At 32.5% G+C, this 19,590-nt stretch overlaps 1 protein-coding gene across 1 annotated transcript in view; it reads left to right on the top strand.

Annotated features, from left to right (window-relative positions):
* Window positions 1-19,590, top strand: part of LOC107074268 (glutamate receptor ionotropic, kainate 2) — a 77,179-nt gene that overhangs the window by 27,006 nt on the left and 30,583 nt on the right. Inside the window, exons 4-8 of the mRNA XM_089170902.1 lie at window positions 1,917-2,168; window positions 8,650-8,825; window positions 8,964-9,017; window positions 9,205-9,369; window positions 18,385-18,537. Coding sequence (XP_089027028.1) covers window positions 1,917-2,168; window positions 8,650-8,825; window positions 8,964-9,017; window positions 9,205-9,369; window positions 18,385-18,537 — 800 coding nt within the window. The remainder of the gene's footprint in view (window positions 1-1,916; window positions 2,169-8,649; window positions 8,826-8,963; window positions 9,018-9,204; window positions 9,370-18,384; window positions 18,538-19,590) is intronic.

Raw genomic sequence — 19,590 nt, 5'->3', positions numbered from 1 at the left:
AATAATTAATCATCTCTGATTTTTTTTTTTAAATTAATTATAGCACTATATATATTTGAAAGTTTATTTCTATGAGAGACAATTTATACGCGATGTCAACTTTCTGAAGTTAGATGAAAATGTATTTGGGAGTTTAGTCAAGACGAATGATAAGACAATTGGTAAGATAGGTACAATTTCAAGGAGAATCCTCGTCTAAGCGACATTCTCGAATGGACTGGCATTCGTCTCACTTCCATTACTTGCGAAGAGACAAGCTCAAAGTGATATAACGTAACGGAGCAGGAAATCACCGCGAGAAAGCTAACGATTATAATCTAAGGTTAACATACATGCAACTGTAGAGCAGTGTATAAGGAAAATGAACGTTCTGAGAATCCTCCTAAATCCTGAATAACGTCGTCCTACTATATTACCTGTATATACATATATTCTAAACTATTGTAGAAATAAATAATACTAACCAGACTGGTATCTAGTAAGATACTACATTTGTGCAAGAAACTAGCATCTTTCAATTTACAAGAAAATCGCAGGTAAATTCAAAGTCCAAGTGAAACGAATTCTCGTTATTGCTTCGTGAGCAAGTCCTTAGGGAAGATCTCAAATTTATCGGTATTACCTGCACATCCGAGAAATTGGATTTCTTTTAATGAAAAAGTCAAGAAAAATTATTTTAAATGAAACGAAATATAATTATTACTACTATTAATATATATCCACAACATTTTTCAATTTACAATTTACTTATATAATTTTCTTTAATTATTTCACCCGTAGTATCGGATTCGTTTTACAACTACTTAACTGAACAATATGATTTGATAGGTAGTTCTGATATCGCTCGAGGTAATAACGTTATATGCATTGAGATTCTTAAACGACAAATGAAAAAATTTATTCCCGACAGGAAGCGTCCTCACCGTCGACGTACTTTTTACGTTTACGTGAGTTCTTCTCTTCGTTTCATTTCTCTTTACGTTTTACTTTCCCAATCTATAAACGAAGGAGTTTATCAAAAAGACTTCTACGATTGAACGGATATTAAAAATACGATATATCTATATATACGCTTGCACACACACACACACACACACACACACACACACACACACACACACACATGCAAAATTGGATATAGAAACGGCTCCAGGGAAAATAGATTTAAATCTTATTGAAGAAAGAAAACGAAAAAAAAAAAATAAAATGATAATCGTAATAACTTCGACATTAAAATACGTCACAAAATGATCAATCGATCGTTCGTAACTTAATCGAAAGATTTACATGTTGATAAATTAAAATCATTTAACACTGAGTAGTTAATAAATAGAAGAGATATTCCATGAGATATTTTACTTACATTAGGAGGATGAACGGTACAACTTATGAGAGTCGGGTCGCCAATAACAACCGTTACAACTCGTGTAAGATAACCTCCGTATGCTGGAATATCGGACGGTCATCGCGTACCCTTCGTGTACGCATGTATATACGTAGATACGTAATATGTACATAACCACATAAGGATGTATACACATATATAAGTACATACTGCTTCTACTATAACTACTACTACTACTATGTTTCTCATACTCATCCGCAGTAACCTCGACAAAGTGGAGCAGACGATATTGCACCGTATCGAACGATATACGTAGGACGGTTTTAGCGAAACATTAAGTTAAGTTTAATAGAATGTCTCAGTGGGTGACTATCTACTATAATAAATTCACCAACATCGTAATTAATAATAGTTTCTAATATGTGTGATAATATAATTATTATTTAATGAACAATATTTAAATATATGATTATTCAAATCGAGAAATATCTGACAACTGAATGTAAAATAGATGTGTGTGGTGCATGCATTAACATTCTAATGAATAATAATAATAATGAATGGTTTGTAGCGTGCCATCAAGTCAAGCACGGTGTTCAAGCAGTGTTCGGTCCTTCGGACCCTATACTCGGCCAACACATACACAGCATCTGTGACGCACTTGACATTCCGCATCTCGAGGCCAGGCTGGACCTGGACGCGGAAGCGAAAGAGTTCAGTATCAATTTACATCCCGCACAAAGTTTACTCAACGGCGCTTATCAGGACGTCATGGAATTTCTCAACTGGACCAAGGTGGGAATCATTTACGAGGAGGATTACGGTAAGTTGAATAATTCATACCAAGTAATATCATTATTACATGGATAGAAAATCTTTGAGCGTTACGATTAAACGGGATAATGCAAAAATCTCTCTCATTTAGCCTTTTTTTTTTATATATATATAAGGAAAGAAAAAAAATTACAATTAACACTTAAGAAATCAGCGTTGAACCTTCGTTAGAACTTGGTTTTCCACACCCCCGTCTAAAGAGATAAATCGTATACGATAAAATTTGCGAGGGAAGATGGAAAGACCTTTAGGTAATAATTCTCAGTCGTTGGCCATAAAGCCTTTTTTTTTTCTTCTTTTTTTTTCTTTTAGGCATTTGGCAGCTAGCTCTATATTTCACTTTCATGACCCTAATTCAAGAAGAAGAAGAAGAAGAAGAAGAAGCTTTGGCTCTGAATATATCCCTTCTTCGTTTCATTAATCGTTTCTTTTGCATACACCCTCGAGCCATCGTGGAAATAAGTGAAAACGTTAGAAGAATCCTTTCCTTTTTTTTTTTTTCGTTTTTTTTTTCTCCAAGGATCCATCCTAAAAAAAAAAGAATCTTGAAAGACACACCAAAAAATGTGATAGGGGGAAAAAAAGAGAGGCCAAGTACTCTTACGTTATTATTCTCCTTGCTCCATTTTTATCGCGGAACATTAAAAAATGATGTTGCATATTCATAATCTTGTCGTGTGGTGAGATTCGTGAGATTGTTAGGTCACATAGGTGGATAAAGGTACTACTACTCGATGTAGAAGAAGACTCTTGTTATCGGATTTACGTTCCGAACGTTCGACGATTTAATCTTACTTCTTCTTCTTTTTATTTTCTTTTTTTTTTTTTTTTACGTCCCCTGCAGATCGTCCTTCCCGATTAAAATTCAAATTAAAGCGTAAACGAATAGAAAGAGGTGGTACAGGGAAAGGGAATAGAAGAAAAGAATAAGTAGCTCGATTTCTCAACTTTCTTCAAGAATTTAGCATAAAAAAAGTATCATCAAATATATATATATATCTAACACCTCTCGAGAAATTAAACGAACTTTTTTATCCTCGGATATAAGATTTCATTTTGAAAGATTATACCGAAGTCAAATAATGAGACGTAAAACAATGTGCATACTGAGAAATCTTCAAAACTGGTAGAATACGAGTAAAACTCGTCCGAAGCCATAAGTCAACTCGATTCGTAGAGCTTCCTGTTTCCTGGAACGTGTAGGTGAGTTAGAATCGATCGAACATTTTGGAAAGAAGAAGAGGTCCGTACCAACAACATCGAGTCCATGTCGTTCACCCTAAGTCACTTTCCGATTCTACGAACTTTTCCTTCGTTCGTTCATTTCAGTTAGTTGGCTAAATCATCAAAATGACTTTTTTCTTTCTTTTTTTTTTTTAAAAAAGTCGATTTAATGGTTATATCTGTGAATAGGAACATTGATTAGCAAATTAATTGAAAGAATTTTTATATACCCAATAAATCACACACATCCACACACATTAGACGCGTTTGACGAATTTGTTTTTGAGAATAGTTATTCGTATAGAAACGCGTATGAAGGTTCGCCGTGTCTCGTTCGTTTTCAAATTTTCGCTTTTATTCTAGCTGTTACCTCTAACGATCCGTGACCACTTTGAGCAGCAACTCTTTTTACGACTAACACGTTTGTTCAAATTTCTTTCAAGAGAGGAGAGAACACTTTTATCTCTACAAAGGCGTTTTAGCTACTGGCAACTTGTTTGAATAGACCACACACGAACTAGTTTTCAATTCTATCCTAGGTTTCTGTTTACTTCGCGTCACGCATCGTAAAAAAAGAAAAAAGAAAAAGTAAGCAAGTAAACCGATAACGTAGTTCGAATATTCGAAAAAAAAAAGATTGTAGATTAAATGTAAAGTACGAACGTGATATAAAAGTTGTTCATTTATTTCAACGTTCATTTAAATCGCGTGACCCTTTTTTATGATAAAGATAATATATTATTTTCCATCTAAATCGAGAAAAAGATCGACAAAGAGAGTTTTACCTTGACAGAGAGAAGAGCCCTATTATTTTCTTTTTCTTCCAACCGAAGTTTTAACCCTCGTAACCCATGCTGCCCTCGATTATTTACACCCTACTGAAAAGGGGATTCGAAGGTATCTTTTTATAATTTATATATTTTACGATACCCGAGAACACCCTAAGAAAAAAATAATAATTCATTCAATGTAAAGTTTTTAAAATTTGGTTGTCTTATTTTTCAAGCTTATTTGAAATCCTTCTTTCGAATGACAATTAGTTTTAAATGGAGAAACCAAAATGCTAATATCCATGACATTTCCTTCCTTGGATTGAAGCGAATCGAAAGAAAGCTTAAAGCTTCAAGCATGCCCAAGGTATCCTTCTTTATCGTACAAAAGTAAGAAAAATAAAAAGGAAAAAAAAGATATTCCGCGAAACCGCTTCGAAGACTGGTTCGTACCCTTGCCAACCTGATTCCGTGTCCCTACGCCCTAAGAATCGGCAATGAGCCTTCGAATACGGCCATCACCAACCATTGTGGAACTTCCAAGACTCTTATTCTCCCGAATAAGCTTGCCCTTTTCCTTCAACCTCTTACATTCTATATAGCGCCTTTCTTCATTTTCCTCTTGTCGGCCTTTTCCTCCGTTTTTCCCTTTTCCTTCTTCTTCTCCTTCTTCTTCTCCTTCTTCTTCTTCTTCTTCTTCTCTGTTCAGCTCCACGTTTCTCAAGAAACATCCAGGACAATGGAGTCACGGACGAGAAAACGAATCGTCACGCCGAACACGCGGCTTCGTATCTCGATATTTCGTTCCTACGAACGTCTAACTTTGTAGACTTTTTCCAAATTCTAACACGATCTTACCAAGTAAAAAGAAGAATAAGAAGAAGAAGAAGAAAAAGTAGTAGTAGACTCACTTCGTAACGTTAATTCGAGCTTGTCTGATAGCAACAAGGAGTAAAAAATAAAAAGACAAAGTTAAATAAAGAGGAAGAAAATAAGAAGTAGTAAAAGAATGAAGGAAAATGAAGGGATGACAAGATTTCAAAAAAAAAATAGGATTTCTGACTGAAAACGGGAAAGAATCGCTAAGTTTTGAAGAATTTTTATATTTCGTTCTTGAGAAAAAGACTCTCTTCTCTCTCTCTCTCTCTCTCTCTCTGTTTCTTTCTCTTTCTCTTTCTCTTTACCTTCTCTTTTACAACGAACGTCTATAAATCTCTCTGGAAAGCAGCTCACCCTTTTTTCTCGCGGCTTTCAACTTGAAATAGCGAAACACACCGAGAGACACGAAAGACCGGTAAATGTGAATTCTTATCACAGTTTTCTACGAAAGATAGAGAATGCAAGACACTACTCGGGAGAAGTAAAAAATTACAAATGACTCCCGGTTACTCGTTCCTTGCCACTATTTCTCTTTCTCTTTCTCTCAATGTATTCCAAAGAAATAAAAAAAAAAAAAAAAAAAAAAAAAAAAACAATGTAAAACTTAGTACCAAATGATTCTTTCCAACGATTAAATCGATCGAGAAACTATCCAAACTGTCTGATTATTTTCCAACTTAAACTTTTATTTAAATCCAAGTGCTGTTAGATTATCTCGAACCATTTTCCGATATATACGATGAAAGAAAAATAGAGGATAACATTTTTTTTTATATTTTATTTCTATGACTTTTGTTGTTGTTAGTCTAATTGTACTTTTTGATATTTAATATGCTTTATACTATATATATATATATATATTGCTTTTCCTATTTCACTAAACCATAATTCTATTCTTTCATCCATCTATCTCTGAGATTTTTCTTTCTTTCTACAATATAATTTAGTTCTATTTCTCTCTTTCTTAGATTTTATTTTCTCATAAGACAGCGGTAATATTTTGTTAGAAAGAAGATATATATCGTAAGTGGGTCTCATTAGAAGAAATAAAAAACAATATATAATAATTCTTATTTCTCGAAAGCCACAGGCACATTCTCGAAGCATCTCCCTAGAGAAATTATATTTTTCGAAGGACCAGCTGTCGCCTCTGGCTACGACGGTTAGTCCCTTTTTCTTATTTCATTTTCTCCTTTCGTTTTTTTTTTTTCCTCTGCATACGATTTCCCCATACTCCCATGTTCGAAAACCTGAAAACGAGAAGATTCGGTGTCACCAAATGTAAGATTTATTTGGATCGATCTTCACTTTGTTATTTTGGGTTCATTTGAAAATGATTTTAATTGTAACAAATTTAATTTTACTTATTGTATTAAACACTCATACACATACAGATGTTTTTTTACGATATCGTACATTGTTATTCACTTTTGAAATAAAACTTTTCTATTCCTTTTATTTTTAATATTTATATTGAAAATTTGTAATTCAAATTTTGAACGTTTCAACGATCCTATGTGGTTTCTTTCTTTTTCTTTTTAGTTTGTCATCCTCGTGATGAGGAGTACATTAACAGTTATCCCACTTTCCTCGATCATTTGTTAAAGTCACTTCTCACGAATGATGTCAGATAATTAGAATTATCATAGACGTACAATCTGTTATGAGCTATAACGGATAAAACTCGTTCGTGCGCGTTAACAAAGTAATCCCAAAAAAAGTTGTTCGTTTAAGAGAGAAAAAGAAAGAAAAGAAAAGAAAAGAAAAGAAAGGAAAGAAGAAAGGAAAGAAGAAAGGGAAGAAAAAAGGGAAGAGTAATACACGAATGTCTAAAGTTACAGCAGCATGATGGATTTACTTATATTTTGTACAGTACACCGCAACAAAAAAAAAAAGAAAAGGGTGGGGGAGTGAAAACTTATGTAGAAAAACCATTTCACGACGTGAACAAAAATATTCCAACTTTAATTTGATAATTAATTATTACGCTAACAAACTGGCTTATTATTCCATCCCCTTCTTTGCCCTTATCAAGAATAAAAAATGATCGTGTGTACGCGCACGCGCGTGTGTGTGATGAGTTTGTTTAAAAAGATATTGATAGACGAGATGCTTATTTATCTGAAAGGAAAAGGAAAAGAAAAAGATATAAACAAAATAAGCAAAGAAATATTTATATTTAATATATAGAAGAGTTGTTAGTTGAGTAGTAGGAAGGGTTTGTTGGGGGAGGTTGGGTGAGTGTTGTGGTTTTAGTAGTTTGGTAGATTTCGATATGTGGATACAACTACGAGAGAGAGAGAGAGAGAGAGAGAAGGAAATAGAGACGTTAGACGTAGAGATAACGTAATACGCTTTCGAACAGGGATTTGGAAGATCCATCAGGGTTTCGTTTGCGCCGTCGACGTTTACCTTGAAAGATTAGCTTGACTTCGGATGTTCTTGTCCACCGGGAGAAGCAGAAGAGATCGTATTCGATGTCGTACGATCCTTCGATGTTTGCGAGGGGAAAGTAGAAGGAGATGGAGGTAGAGTAGGGTTGGTCTAGTAAGTAGAAACGAGGGTTGAAAATAGAAGAAGAGGAAAAGAGAAAGAGAGAGAGAGAGAGAGTAAGGAAGTAGGAAGGAGATGAAAGTAAGACTTGCTACGAGTTGAGTTATCCTGAATCTACTTCCTTCCTGGAAACGACGACTAGGGAGAGTGAGAGTGAGTGGCGAAATTCTCGTAGGAAACTTAGATGCGAACGAACTCGAACCTAGGGGAAGACCCACAAGTCGAGATGATACCTTGATTACTTAGGCACTGCAAAGTATTGATTTCATCGGATAGCGCGATTCACGGGTTTCGGTCCCCATTAAACCGAACGAGCTAATAATAGATGACCAATTATTAAACTACCACAAACACGCATACTTCTTTATCTCATCTCATTCATTCTCTTGATTTTCTCTTTTATTTTTTTTTTTTTTATTTTATTCTATTTACCTTTAATATATCTCTATTGAAAATTAAGCTTCCAAATTGTCCTCATAAGATGATGACACGCGTTAAATATTTCGCTTCATTGTGAATGTGGTGCAAAAAGGTTTCTGGCTTGGTAAGAATTTATGCATAAATTTTCAAGCTTTTTCTCTCTCTCTCTCTCTCTGTCTCTCTCGTCTCTTTCTCTCAACCGTAAGAGACCTCGAAACTTCAATATTTTATCTATTCAAAGTTTATCGCTCTTTCATACACGCCCAACGTCAACCCGTATACGGTAAAATCTCTTTGTCCGCTTCTGTTACACCATGAACCCGTAGACTAAATTATTATTTCTGGCGATCGTATTTAAACAAAATCCATAAACTATTTTTTATCTTTTTTTTCTTTCTTTTTTTCTTTCTTTTTTTCTTTAAGGGAGATTTTATTCGTTGAAGAAACAACAAAAAAATTCGCTTACTCTTTCAATGTTCAACAAATTTATCTCAATCGTTCGAAAGATTTGAGAAAAGATTATAGTAAAAAGTAAAATTTGACGGGAAGAAAAAAGAACGAAAAAAAAAAAAAAAAAAAAAAGAAATATCGATCAACGCGACTAAAAGTTTGAACGTGTTTCAGGATTGGTGAAGTTACGTGAACTCGTAAGATCGCCGAAATCTTGCGAGATGGAAGTTCATCTCAGACAAGCCGATCCAGACTCTTACAGTCAAGTCTTGTCCGAGATGAAAAGCAAGGAAATTCGAAATCTCATCGTGGATACGAGACCGGATCACATGCATCACTTTTTACGAAAGGTAAAAGGAAAAAAGAATAAAACGTTTGCCAACTTAAACGATTTACATTCTCTCTCTCTCTCTCTCTCTCTCTCTCTCTCTCTGTCTCTTTTTTGTACATTTTTACAACTCTTATCATTTATTCGCAATTTTTTACAGATATTACAGCTACAGATGAACGACTACAAGTATCACTACCTCTTTACGACTTTCGTAAGTAGTATTAACTTAAAAGTACCTAGACGAAGGGCCCAAGGGAGGGGAGGGAAGGGTAATGTGAAAGTCATGTAAGAAAGAAGGTTTTGTTTCTTTTTGATTTTGTTGTTTCTATTCAAGTCCCGTTTTTTTTTTTTTTTTTATTTCTTTTTCTCGTGCCACTTCTTTTCCACGTGGTGCAAAGGATATCGAGACTTTCGACCTCGAAGATTTCAAGTACAATTTCGTCAATATCACTGCCTTCCGTTTGGTCGATGCCGATGACGTCGGGGTGCGAGGCATCCTCAGGGATATGGAACGTTATCAGCCAGCCGGAAATACGATTCTGAATAAGTCGAAAGTTATTCAGGTGAGTATACGATTGCTTATCTCTCACGTAGGTATCGTCGCTTGCATGCTTCTATACGAATTCTAGAATATTTTCACGATCTATTTCACAAGATATATATATATATATATATATATATATATATATATATATATATATATATATATATATATATATAAAGGAAAAAAACAAAAAGATACATTTATTTATTTAACATGTTCACGACAGTATCGTATGTGTTTCACCGTCGAAGAAAAAAAAATCCCTTGAATTCTTACACTTGTCTTTTGTCAAAAGTAAAATGCAAATTTCAATGATATGATTTAATTAGAATTTTTGTTGTATTAGTAGTAGTGATACGAATCCGTTCGATAGTAATAGAAGGACAGTCATGCTGCATGTATCACATGATAGGACAAATTGTCGTAAACGTTATCAAAAATAATAACTAACTTAAAGAAAAGAAAAGAAAAAAGAAATTCAATTGATATTTCAACAAATAATTAATAATAAGTATAGAATTTCATTTTATATTATAGCATATCGTTTTATTCGCGTTAACGTTATACGCGCGGATAACTTTTTTGGGTTTCTTTCTCTTTCTCTCTCTCTCTCTCTCTCTCTCTCTCTCTGAAAAAAAAGAATGTAATGGGAAAATGAGATTGCAGGGCGTGAAAAATAATAATAATAATAATAATAATAATAATAATAATAATAGGAATAATAGTAATATAAAAGTTGGTCGAAGCAACGACGGCAATGAATGTAACACGACGACGACAGCCATAGCAATGACCCCGACAAAGTTTCTCGAATAATATCATGTTATTAGAATTATGCGTAATTTTTTTTTACGAGAATGTAGTCTTTCGTGCTTTTTTTAAACGACGTTTATTATTTCCTCTCGTCACGGGGATTTTACTTGAAACGGATAAACCATGGCTGAACTTAACGCTTGACCTCCTGTTCTTCTTAAAAGTAACAATTTTGTTTTCTATTTCGCGGTTAAAAAATATTTTCAACAAAAAATGTGTATTATAACGCTTCGAAAATATTCATTAATATTAAAGGATTATACTTTTAATGAAATGTTTGTTCAATCTTTCTTTTTTTCTTCATTCTAATGTGACTCGTGTGTGTGTGTGTGTGTGTGTGAGAAGAACAAGAAAAATGTATTTATATTCAAATGAATTATTCAATCTAAAATATTTTTTCAATTAGTCAAATTCTCTCATTTTACATCCAATTTAGATAAGATTGGGTATAGAAAGATATTATATTGGGTTCTTCGGAAAATAATTTCATTTTACTTTTGTGAAAATGAAAACAATTTTTGCTTCGAGATAAAACCTAGATCTTTCAAGTGAACATAAACAGTTAAATTTGATAAATTTATTCTCTCATTGATCTGACGTGTTGCTATTTATCGATTTGCATCAACTAATGCCATTATTGTGTCAGGAAAAAATGAAATTACTATTCGACCAACACCCAATATTATTATAATATTATACGTCGGTATTATAACTTTCATTCTCATCGTTACGCGATTAGAAGATCGTAGTAGGTGGAAGTAAGGTTTTACAATTTTTTGGAATATACTTTTCCTTTTTCTTTAGAAAAACGTTTCTAATCTGCATAGAAATTGGATGAGAAGCTTGTATAGGTATATATTATGATTCACGCGCTATGAGCAGATTATACGGTCGAAATTTTGTTGCTTTTCTTCTTATTTCTTTTTCTTTTTCTTTTTCTTTTTTTGGAACGGTCACACGACAGTTTTCTTCCTATATATTAACAAATATTACGTAACGATACTTTGGTCCTTCGTGTTCATACTACGGGGTCCTTTTTCCCGTTCTTGTCGAGAAAAATTCATCGCACGTAATTACATAAATCGGGTTTAGTTCGAGCAGAAGGGTGGACTCTTTCTCTCTCTCTCTCTCTCTCTCTCTCTTTTAGTTTTGGCCATGCTCCCATTTCATATCCGTAGAAGGCCTCGAATAGTATTCGAAGGAATATCTAGTCATTCATTTTAAGAAAATCCTCGATCGTTACAAACTATCATCATCTCTTTTACCTTCATAAAATCGGTTAACATTCAATCGACGTTTGGTTAGTCCTTTACTTTCATTTCTTTTATTTTTTTTTTTTTTTTTTTTTTTTGTGAAAAGCTCCAGAAGTAATCTTTATATTTCGAAATTACGATTCTATTGACTTTATTATAAATACAAATATATTTGATCGTGTTTGAACGTTAACAAGAATATTTATTTCTCGTGTACTTATGTAAATATAATATTCGATTAATTATTAATAAGTAAACTCACTTTATTACGATTCTATTGGTTATTACGTATAAAACAGTGAGAAAGCGAGAGAGAGAGAATGTAATTGCTGTTGAAATTTTTTTTTTTTTTTTTTTAATCGATTTTGGAACAAATCGCCGAGTTTGCGGAAAACAAATCGAATTAATGTGAACACGAGCCAAGTCTATTGTCGTAAATTTTCTTTGTAAGGAACAATTATTATTATAAATCGAAAATAATAATTCTAGGGAAAAAGAATCAATCGTATTTATTTGATATAAAATGTAATACAAAATAATATTAATAATAATTATTATTATTATTAATTATTGCACAAAGTTATTACCATTTGTCTTCTTTACGAATTCATTTTAAATGAATGCTAGTTAAAATAAAAGAAACGAACAAACAAAAAATTGAAATAATCGCATATATGCGTCACAGTTTAAGTCGAAACAAGCAAGAGTTTATAATAAATTATGAAACTTGAAGAGAGAACAAAAGTTTAGTAAAAAAAAAAAAACTAACAAAATCTACTCCCGTTGTTTATTACCTTGCAACGACTAGCAAGGTAGGTAGGTAATCGTTGTCCTAACATTTTATGCGAGCTTGATGATCTAAAACGAAGTGAAAAGTTTACAAAGCTACGACGTAGGGCATCGGGGAAGGAAGGGATGAGGAACGACGAGCGGAGTTTGCGTTAGGATAGAAAATGTGTTTACGAAGAGTAATAGGAACGAAGGGGGCCGCGTACAGAATAACAAAATGTTTTCGTAATAAAAAAAAAGGAAAGACAAAAATGGGAAAGACTAGAAACGTAGAAAGAAAGTAAAGATACGAAGCGGGGGAAAGTATAACTGGATTGTATATTTTTCTTTTGACAACAACAAAAAATGATAAAAGCATGGGAGTACTAAGAATAACAACGTTTTCCATCCGTTTTATATATTACACTTCTTATCCCTACATTATGCATTCTTACACAAGAGAAACGCGTTTATAATTAAAATTAATCAAACAACATTGTGTTTTTAATTATTAATATCGTTCGTTTAAACGAACATTACAATTTATCACATTTCGCGTCATTAAACTCGTGAAAAATTTACCTTCTCATTCTTTTTTATTATTCTACTTTTAAATGAGATTATTTTTGCATTAAAAATAAGTCAAGTGTATTCTTTTTTCTTCAAAATAAAAAAAAAAATAAAAAAACTGAAATGTTGGTGAATGGAAAAGTAAACGAAGTTTGTCCCTTACGCGAAGGAGTCCTTCGAGTACGATACGAAATCACAGTTTTGTCCGGAAACGCATTCCCCCATGGCCGTTTTACGCACACCACTTACTTCTTCTAAGTTCCATCAAGCTTTAAATTTTTCTTCTTCTTTTCGTTTAGTCTTGTATGTGTTGTGTGTGTATGTATATAAAGGTACAAGCTAAGCGACCGCTTTAACTTAACGATACCAAAGCGTCTAGCAAGAAGTTCACTCGCAATCAACGTCGTTACATTACCGAGAAAACTAAAGAAAGTAAAGTTGAGAGAAAGAGGGATAAAAAAAAAAAAAGAAGAAAATATATATGTATATATATATATATATATACACAGGAAGAAAGAAAGGGAAAGTATAAGGGAAAAGAGGCATCTTTAGGGATGCGCGTGTTAGATAAGCGTAACTTATCCCGTTTTTTGTAAGAACCTTGAAAAGAAATGTGGACGATTAAGGGAAGGACTGACTACTGTGATCTCTAATCTTGAAAAAAGAAAAATATTATAATAGAAGGAAATATAAAGAAAAATATTATAATAGAAGGAAATATAAAGAAAAATATGTGTGCAAATCACACAAGTTAAAAGTATATAATAATTATTTTATATATATATATATATAAAAATATATATAGTATATAAATATTTTAATATGTTACTATATAATATACTATATAAAATGGTAATATATAGTAATAATAAATTATATTAATATAACTATAATTACAATAATAATAAAAAATATAATAATAAATTATATATATATATAAAATATATTTTTACTTTTTCTATAATTATTTATCTAATAATTATTCTATTATTGATACTATGCACTCGTCTCATTCTTTCAAAACTTACTGTTTTGAAGGTTGACGAGTGAATACGTTTCACATTTACAAAACAGAAGAGAAGTGAAGAAAAGTGAAGAGAAGTGAAGTGAACACTCTCTATGAGCTTTGAACGAATTCGTTCCAGCAGGCAAGCAAGCAAGCAGACAGCAAGCATCCCTATCCAATCCGAGCGACCAATGAATCACCGAATTCCCTGCGCCATGCTGGATAACCTTTGGCTGTTGGCGCCATAAATCAGACTATCTCTCGTGCTCCTTCCTACCAACGGTTTTATTATTTTATTTGTCCGTGGCGATAGGCGTCCCAGAGACGGGTTGCTTTTCCCTGACTAAAGTCGCTTCCTGAGCGTTGAGAAAACTCTACGCGAATACTTCACCCTCCTCCTGTCCCTCAAACACAAACACATATATTCACACACACACACACACATATTGCGTTTGGATTCGTATAAATCAATTATGGTTTCACCGATATCGAAGTCCTCCCCACTCGTTCAAATCTCTTTCCTTTATATATTTTTTTTATTTTACTTTCTTTTTTTACCCCTCTTTCCCTTTCACTTTCGAAAGATCTCTTCTTTTTTTTCCTTTATATATTTTTTTTATTTTACTTTCTTTTTTTACCCCTCTTTCCCTTTCACTTTCGAAAGATCTCTCTTTTTTTTTTTGTCGAATATTATTTTCTTAACTACGGCTTTTATGTTTTTATCAAAAGGAATATTTTCATCGATAGTTAGGGGAAGCGTTGGGAAGACAAATTTTATCATTTTAAGTCAATAGAATCGTAAGAATTATTTAATAAGGGACACGTGCAGATTCTGAATCTGACTTGAAAGTACCTACCTACTCTCAGTAACGTCAATAATTTAACCAAAGTATGCTCGAGATTTCGATAGGGCAAGGAGTGGACTTTAAAATTTAAACGATAGCTCTCTAACTCTTTCGGTTTACCCTATCTTGATTTATCAAATCGATAGGATAAAACGTTCTTGAACAAAGTTCTTTTCTTCGTTTTCCACTACAAATAATTAAAAAAAGTATTTTTTTTTTCTTACGTCGATATTTGTCTTTCGATCTAAATCAAACAATCGGTTCTACTGTATAAAGAAAACTTTTTGTATATTGTTTGTCCGGTTTGAAGAATTGAAATATTAAGATGTTCACGTTTAAAAATCTTTGAAAATAATAGAAAAACGAGAATGTAAAACATATATAAGAAAATATTAATGCTTATAATAAATACTGTTTTTTTTTTTTTTTTTTTATTCTGACGCGAAGAATGACATAGTAGAAAGGTGAGAAATAAATTTGAAGAAAAAAAGAAAGAGTATCTGTAGTATTACAGAGTTGGCCAGAATTATTTACATTTCGTTTTAAATGCTAATTACTTACCAACGAGTCATTCGAGATGAAAAACGGGACTGGTCGCTGCAAAAAATGTCACTTTTAATAAACTTCTCTTACGTGAAGTAACTTATATAACATATACATATGTGCATATAAGTATACAGGATGATTCTTGCAACTGGGACAGGTTCTCTGCTGTTCCACTTACAAGAATCAGCATATATATCGAAAAAAAAAAGAAAAGTATAATAAAGGAGTAAGGTTGACAAACTCTTATTAAAAAGTTTAATAAGAAGAAAAAGAAGATGGAAAATATTCTGATAATATCGTAAAGTTTCAATTATTTGAAAATCGTTCTTTCTATTATTTGTTCTCGCAAAATTTGCTGTGGTAACAGGAAGAGGTGGCACGAGGTATGATCACCTCTCTCTCTTAAATCTTCCCCTATTCCTCTCTCTCTCTCTCTCCCTCCATACTTTCCTATATCCTTCTGTCTTTCTCTAACCATCTATCCATTCGACGCGTATTCCCCCAACTAAACCAAGCGCGAGGCAATTAACGGGATACTCGGAACTCGTGTACATCGATTCTTCCTGGTGTGTATAGACCAGTTGTCCAATTTACCGAACACACCGTGCCAACCCTCCAGGATGAATTAATTACTATTATTAAGCTCGTTCTTGATCGTAGCGTTTCTAGCAATCTTTCGTTTAAAGTTCTTCAACAAAAGTTACACATTTATCTAAACGTCGAGTTCTGTGTTCCAATGACCCGTTAACGAAACTAACTCATGCGACTATAATGAAACTTATTCCATTTCTCATGGAATGCCATGCGCTTACTTACATTTATGGGAATTCGAAGTTCTAAGCGAATCTTTGGCTTGTCGGATGAAGAACAATATTGTATATACTTATCTACCAAAACGTAGTTACTAATGTATTTTACATTAACAAAGTTTCTGTTAAATTCAGTGTTACTCATTGCACGCAACAATCGAAAAGGAAAATGTCTTTCTATCTCTCTTTTTCTCTATACTTGTTTGACTCGTATGAATCGATTGTGAGAGACACGCAAAAGCTGAAACTTTGTCCTGTTACAGTAAACTTGGTCCAATTAGAAGCACGCTTTAATTAACTTGGTATAGGGTGCACGTACCACGACTAGCAACTATCATAACTTTTGGAAAGTTAAGAGATTCCTGATAATGCTTTTGTATTATTTTGTAACTTTATCAAAGGTTTATGCATAATCGTATGTGTATATATATATAAAACGTGTATAATAATTATTCTAATTTAAGTAAAGTATATTAGACTATTAAAATAATTGTTAATTAATCGACAGAATCTTATTAATTTTAATTCATTAATCTTAAATTCTCTTTATTAGGAATACTATTTACGTTGCACGCATGTGCAACATTTGGAAAAGTCATATAAACAACATTCAATATAAGAACTTTCACAGAGAAAGGTGAATCTCGAAGAGGACGGTACTCCGATCAATATTTCCGAGCTTTTAAACAATAATAGACAATCACATCAATTAATTAATAATTTTTTTTATTATTCTAATACACTCTACTTATAATAGAATGATTATTATACACTAGTTATATATTTATATATAAAATAATATAAAAAACGAAACACACAATGAAAGAGGTACCAACTCGGATTAGTTTTATATTCCCTTTTTACTTTTTTTTTTTTTTTTTCAGTAGAAGACAATTGCATATATGTACAGATTCTCATGGGAACCTAGCACATTTTGCATTACTACTCCATTACAACCACGAACGCTGGAGACGTATTTGCGAAAGACAAACTGAAGAGAGAAATCTACTACCTTTTCGAAAGTATTAAATTCATTTAACAAATATAAGTAACATGAAGTCTCGCGATTCGAAATCGCTTGTCAAACTTTTCTTCAATTTTTGTTTGTTTGTTTTTTAATAAAAATAAGCTCTTACCAATGTCACGTCGACGACTAACATGGGAGGTTAGTTGGGAGGAATATCATCTCGAAAATATCTGTCAATAACAGGCTTCGAATATAATCAGGTGAAATTCGGATCGATATTATTCATGGGTTCTCAATTACCGCATTACAATATTCGTTACGATCAAAGATAGATCGATTGCTTGCACTCGTTTTCATTTCGTTTGATTTAATTTGATTTGATTTGATTTCATCTGATTTGATTTATTTTTGATTTGATTTAATATTTTTATTTATTCATTTATCCTAATAGTTACAACTAATACGTAATATAATATTACATTTGAATACCTTAACAAATCATTATTCATAATTTTGTCCAGTTGTAATAATGAAATATCGTATAACCCTGGTACAGTTAATACTAAAACTTGTCAACACAATGATGGAAGTAACAAGTATGCAAAATTAATTGCCTCGTTCCCTTATCAAGATAGATTGAATTTCTCTCAGGTAGAGAAATTTGAGACAAGGATAGTTAAATTGTCAGAAGTGTTGAAATCGGTTGGATATGTATGCATAAATTAACTTATGTTGGCAATTTCAATAACATTTGATTGTTGATGTTTCAAAGTTTTCTCTTCATATTCTTTTTTTTTTCTTTATCAATGATATTTAATTATTAAAAAAGAAAAGTAATTTTTGAATTGTACAACATTCACATGATAAAGAATAAATGTAGGAAAGGGTGAAAAAATGTGTAGCTACTTTGCTATTGTGTAGAAAGATCAAATCGAGAACTCGAATATGGCGAGAACATAAAAGCAAAGTGCCCACAGCCGGTACCACAAGCAGATGCAACCGAAACAGAACACGATACAACATAGAATGTAATGTACTTTTGCATGCAGACCCTGACTACCAACATTGCTTTTTATAGCCTTTCATATTTTTCTACTTTCTTCTTTTGCTCATCGTTCCGTAGCGGTTGTATGAAAATCAAGGGAAAACAGGGTTGGACATTCGCACAATGAAACGCCAAAGTGAGAAAGGTTGAAACGAGAAAAGGAATGTCATATAAAGTAATGCCAACTATTTTGTTCATGTGTGTAAAAATATCAGAAATCTATAGTTATTTGTTTGTAGAGAAAAGTTATTAATTAAAACCTTCCTTTATCTCAGCTTTCAACAAATCGACGAAAGCACATAAATTATCGATGATTATTTTCTTTTCTCAATGTATTTGAAATTTACAAAATAAATAATATGTGAGTTTCGATTAATTTGGTTTTATTTTTTTTTTTTTTTTTTTATTTCAGGCGGAACCAGCATTAATGTACGACAGTGTGCAAGTTTTTGCAGTGGGTTTAAGGACTCTTGAACAATCGCACGCTTTGAGGCCTGCCAATATTTCCTGTGAACTCGAACACCCTTGGGATGGTGGATTGTCTCTTATTAATTACATCAATTCCGTAAGTCCTTCTTGATAGATCCTTTATTCGTTTCAATCACTTTTCAAATTGTAAAAAGATAATAGAAACAAAATAAAAGTAACTTCAGTTCTTACACATCGATTAAAAAGTAATTCAAGCATATATTTACAGATATTTCAAACTTATATTATAATTATATAACTTTGAATAGATACTGTAGAAACTTTAAATAGAAATTGTTCGAATGAGAGTTCACTTTAATCTCTATGAATGTTGAAAATGTTATAACGTAAATGTAGTTAACATGGAAAATATTTGATTGAAATGTAATTCTTAATGTAAATTTACGAATTTGTTATAACTTACATTTGTTCTTTTTTTTCTTTTTTACTTTTAAATAATGTTCTTAATTTAATAACGATCCTCTCTCTCTCTCTCTCTCTCTCTCTCTACGAGAGTTTCAATTTTAAGACTTAAAATGTTTATCTTGAAACACTATAGGGAGTTTTTTTTTTCATTCGAGGATTGGATGACAGATAGAGCGTGGATTCGACTAGGTGTGTTCAACGTTGAGAGAGACCTGTTATTCGTTTACACGTTCGTTCGGTTTTTATATTTTTATTTTTTTTTATTTTTCTATCTTTTGTTTTTTCCCTCCTTCTTTTTATGGTTCAATCACCCACCGATCGTTCGAACAAACGAACATCCCCCTCTAAAATTCGCGATTCTCTTAATGCTCTATCATCCTTCGACGTTTTTTTAGAAAATGCTGATACTTTTGAAAGAATCAACGGACTTCTTCTCCAAAGGTGGGATCATCGAGACTTTTCTTTTTTGTTTTTTAGAAAGTTTCTAAATTCTTTTCTTCGATCGAACTATAGCCAGTGTCTTCAAAGTTTCGACGAAAAACGAGAGGAACATACTAATTCGTTAAATCATTCTAAATTCAACGCGTTATCTTTCGGTGTTCTTTTTCTTTCATTTTTTTTGGGGGGTGGGGGGGTAGTTTCTTGATTTTTTTTTTTTAAACCTTAGCCTTTTTTATAATACCACTAAATATTTTCTTCTTCGTAAATATTCTTAACGATTTTC

The sequence above is a fragment of the Polistes dominula genome, unplaced genomic scaffold, assembly GCF_049000335.1.
Source record: "Polistes dominula isolate Pdom_NZ unplaced genomic scaffold, Pdom_raw_medaka contig_79, whole genome shotgun sequence".
NCBI lineage: Eukaryota > Metazoa > Arthropoda > Insecta > Hymenoptera > Vespidae > Polistes > Polistes dominula.
Note: the sequence above shows the minus strand (reverse complement) of the source record. Positions and strands in the feature narration are given on the sequence as shown.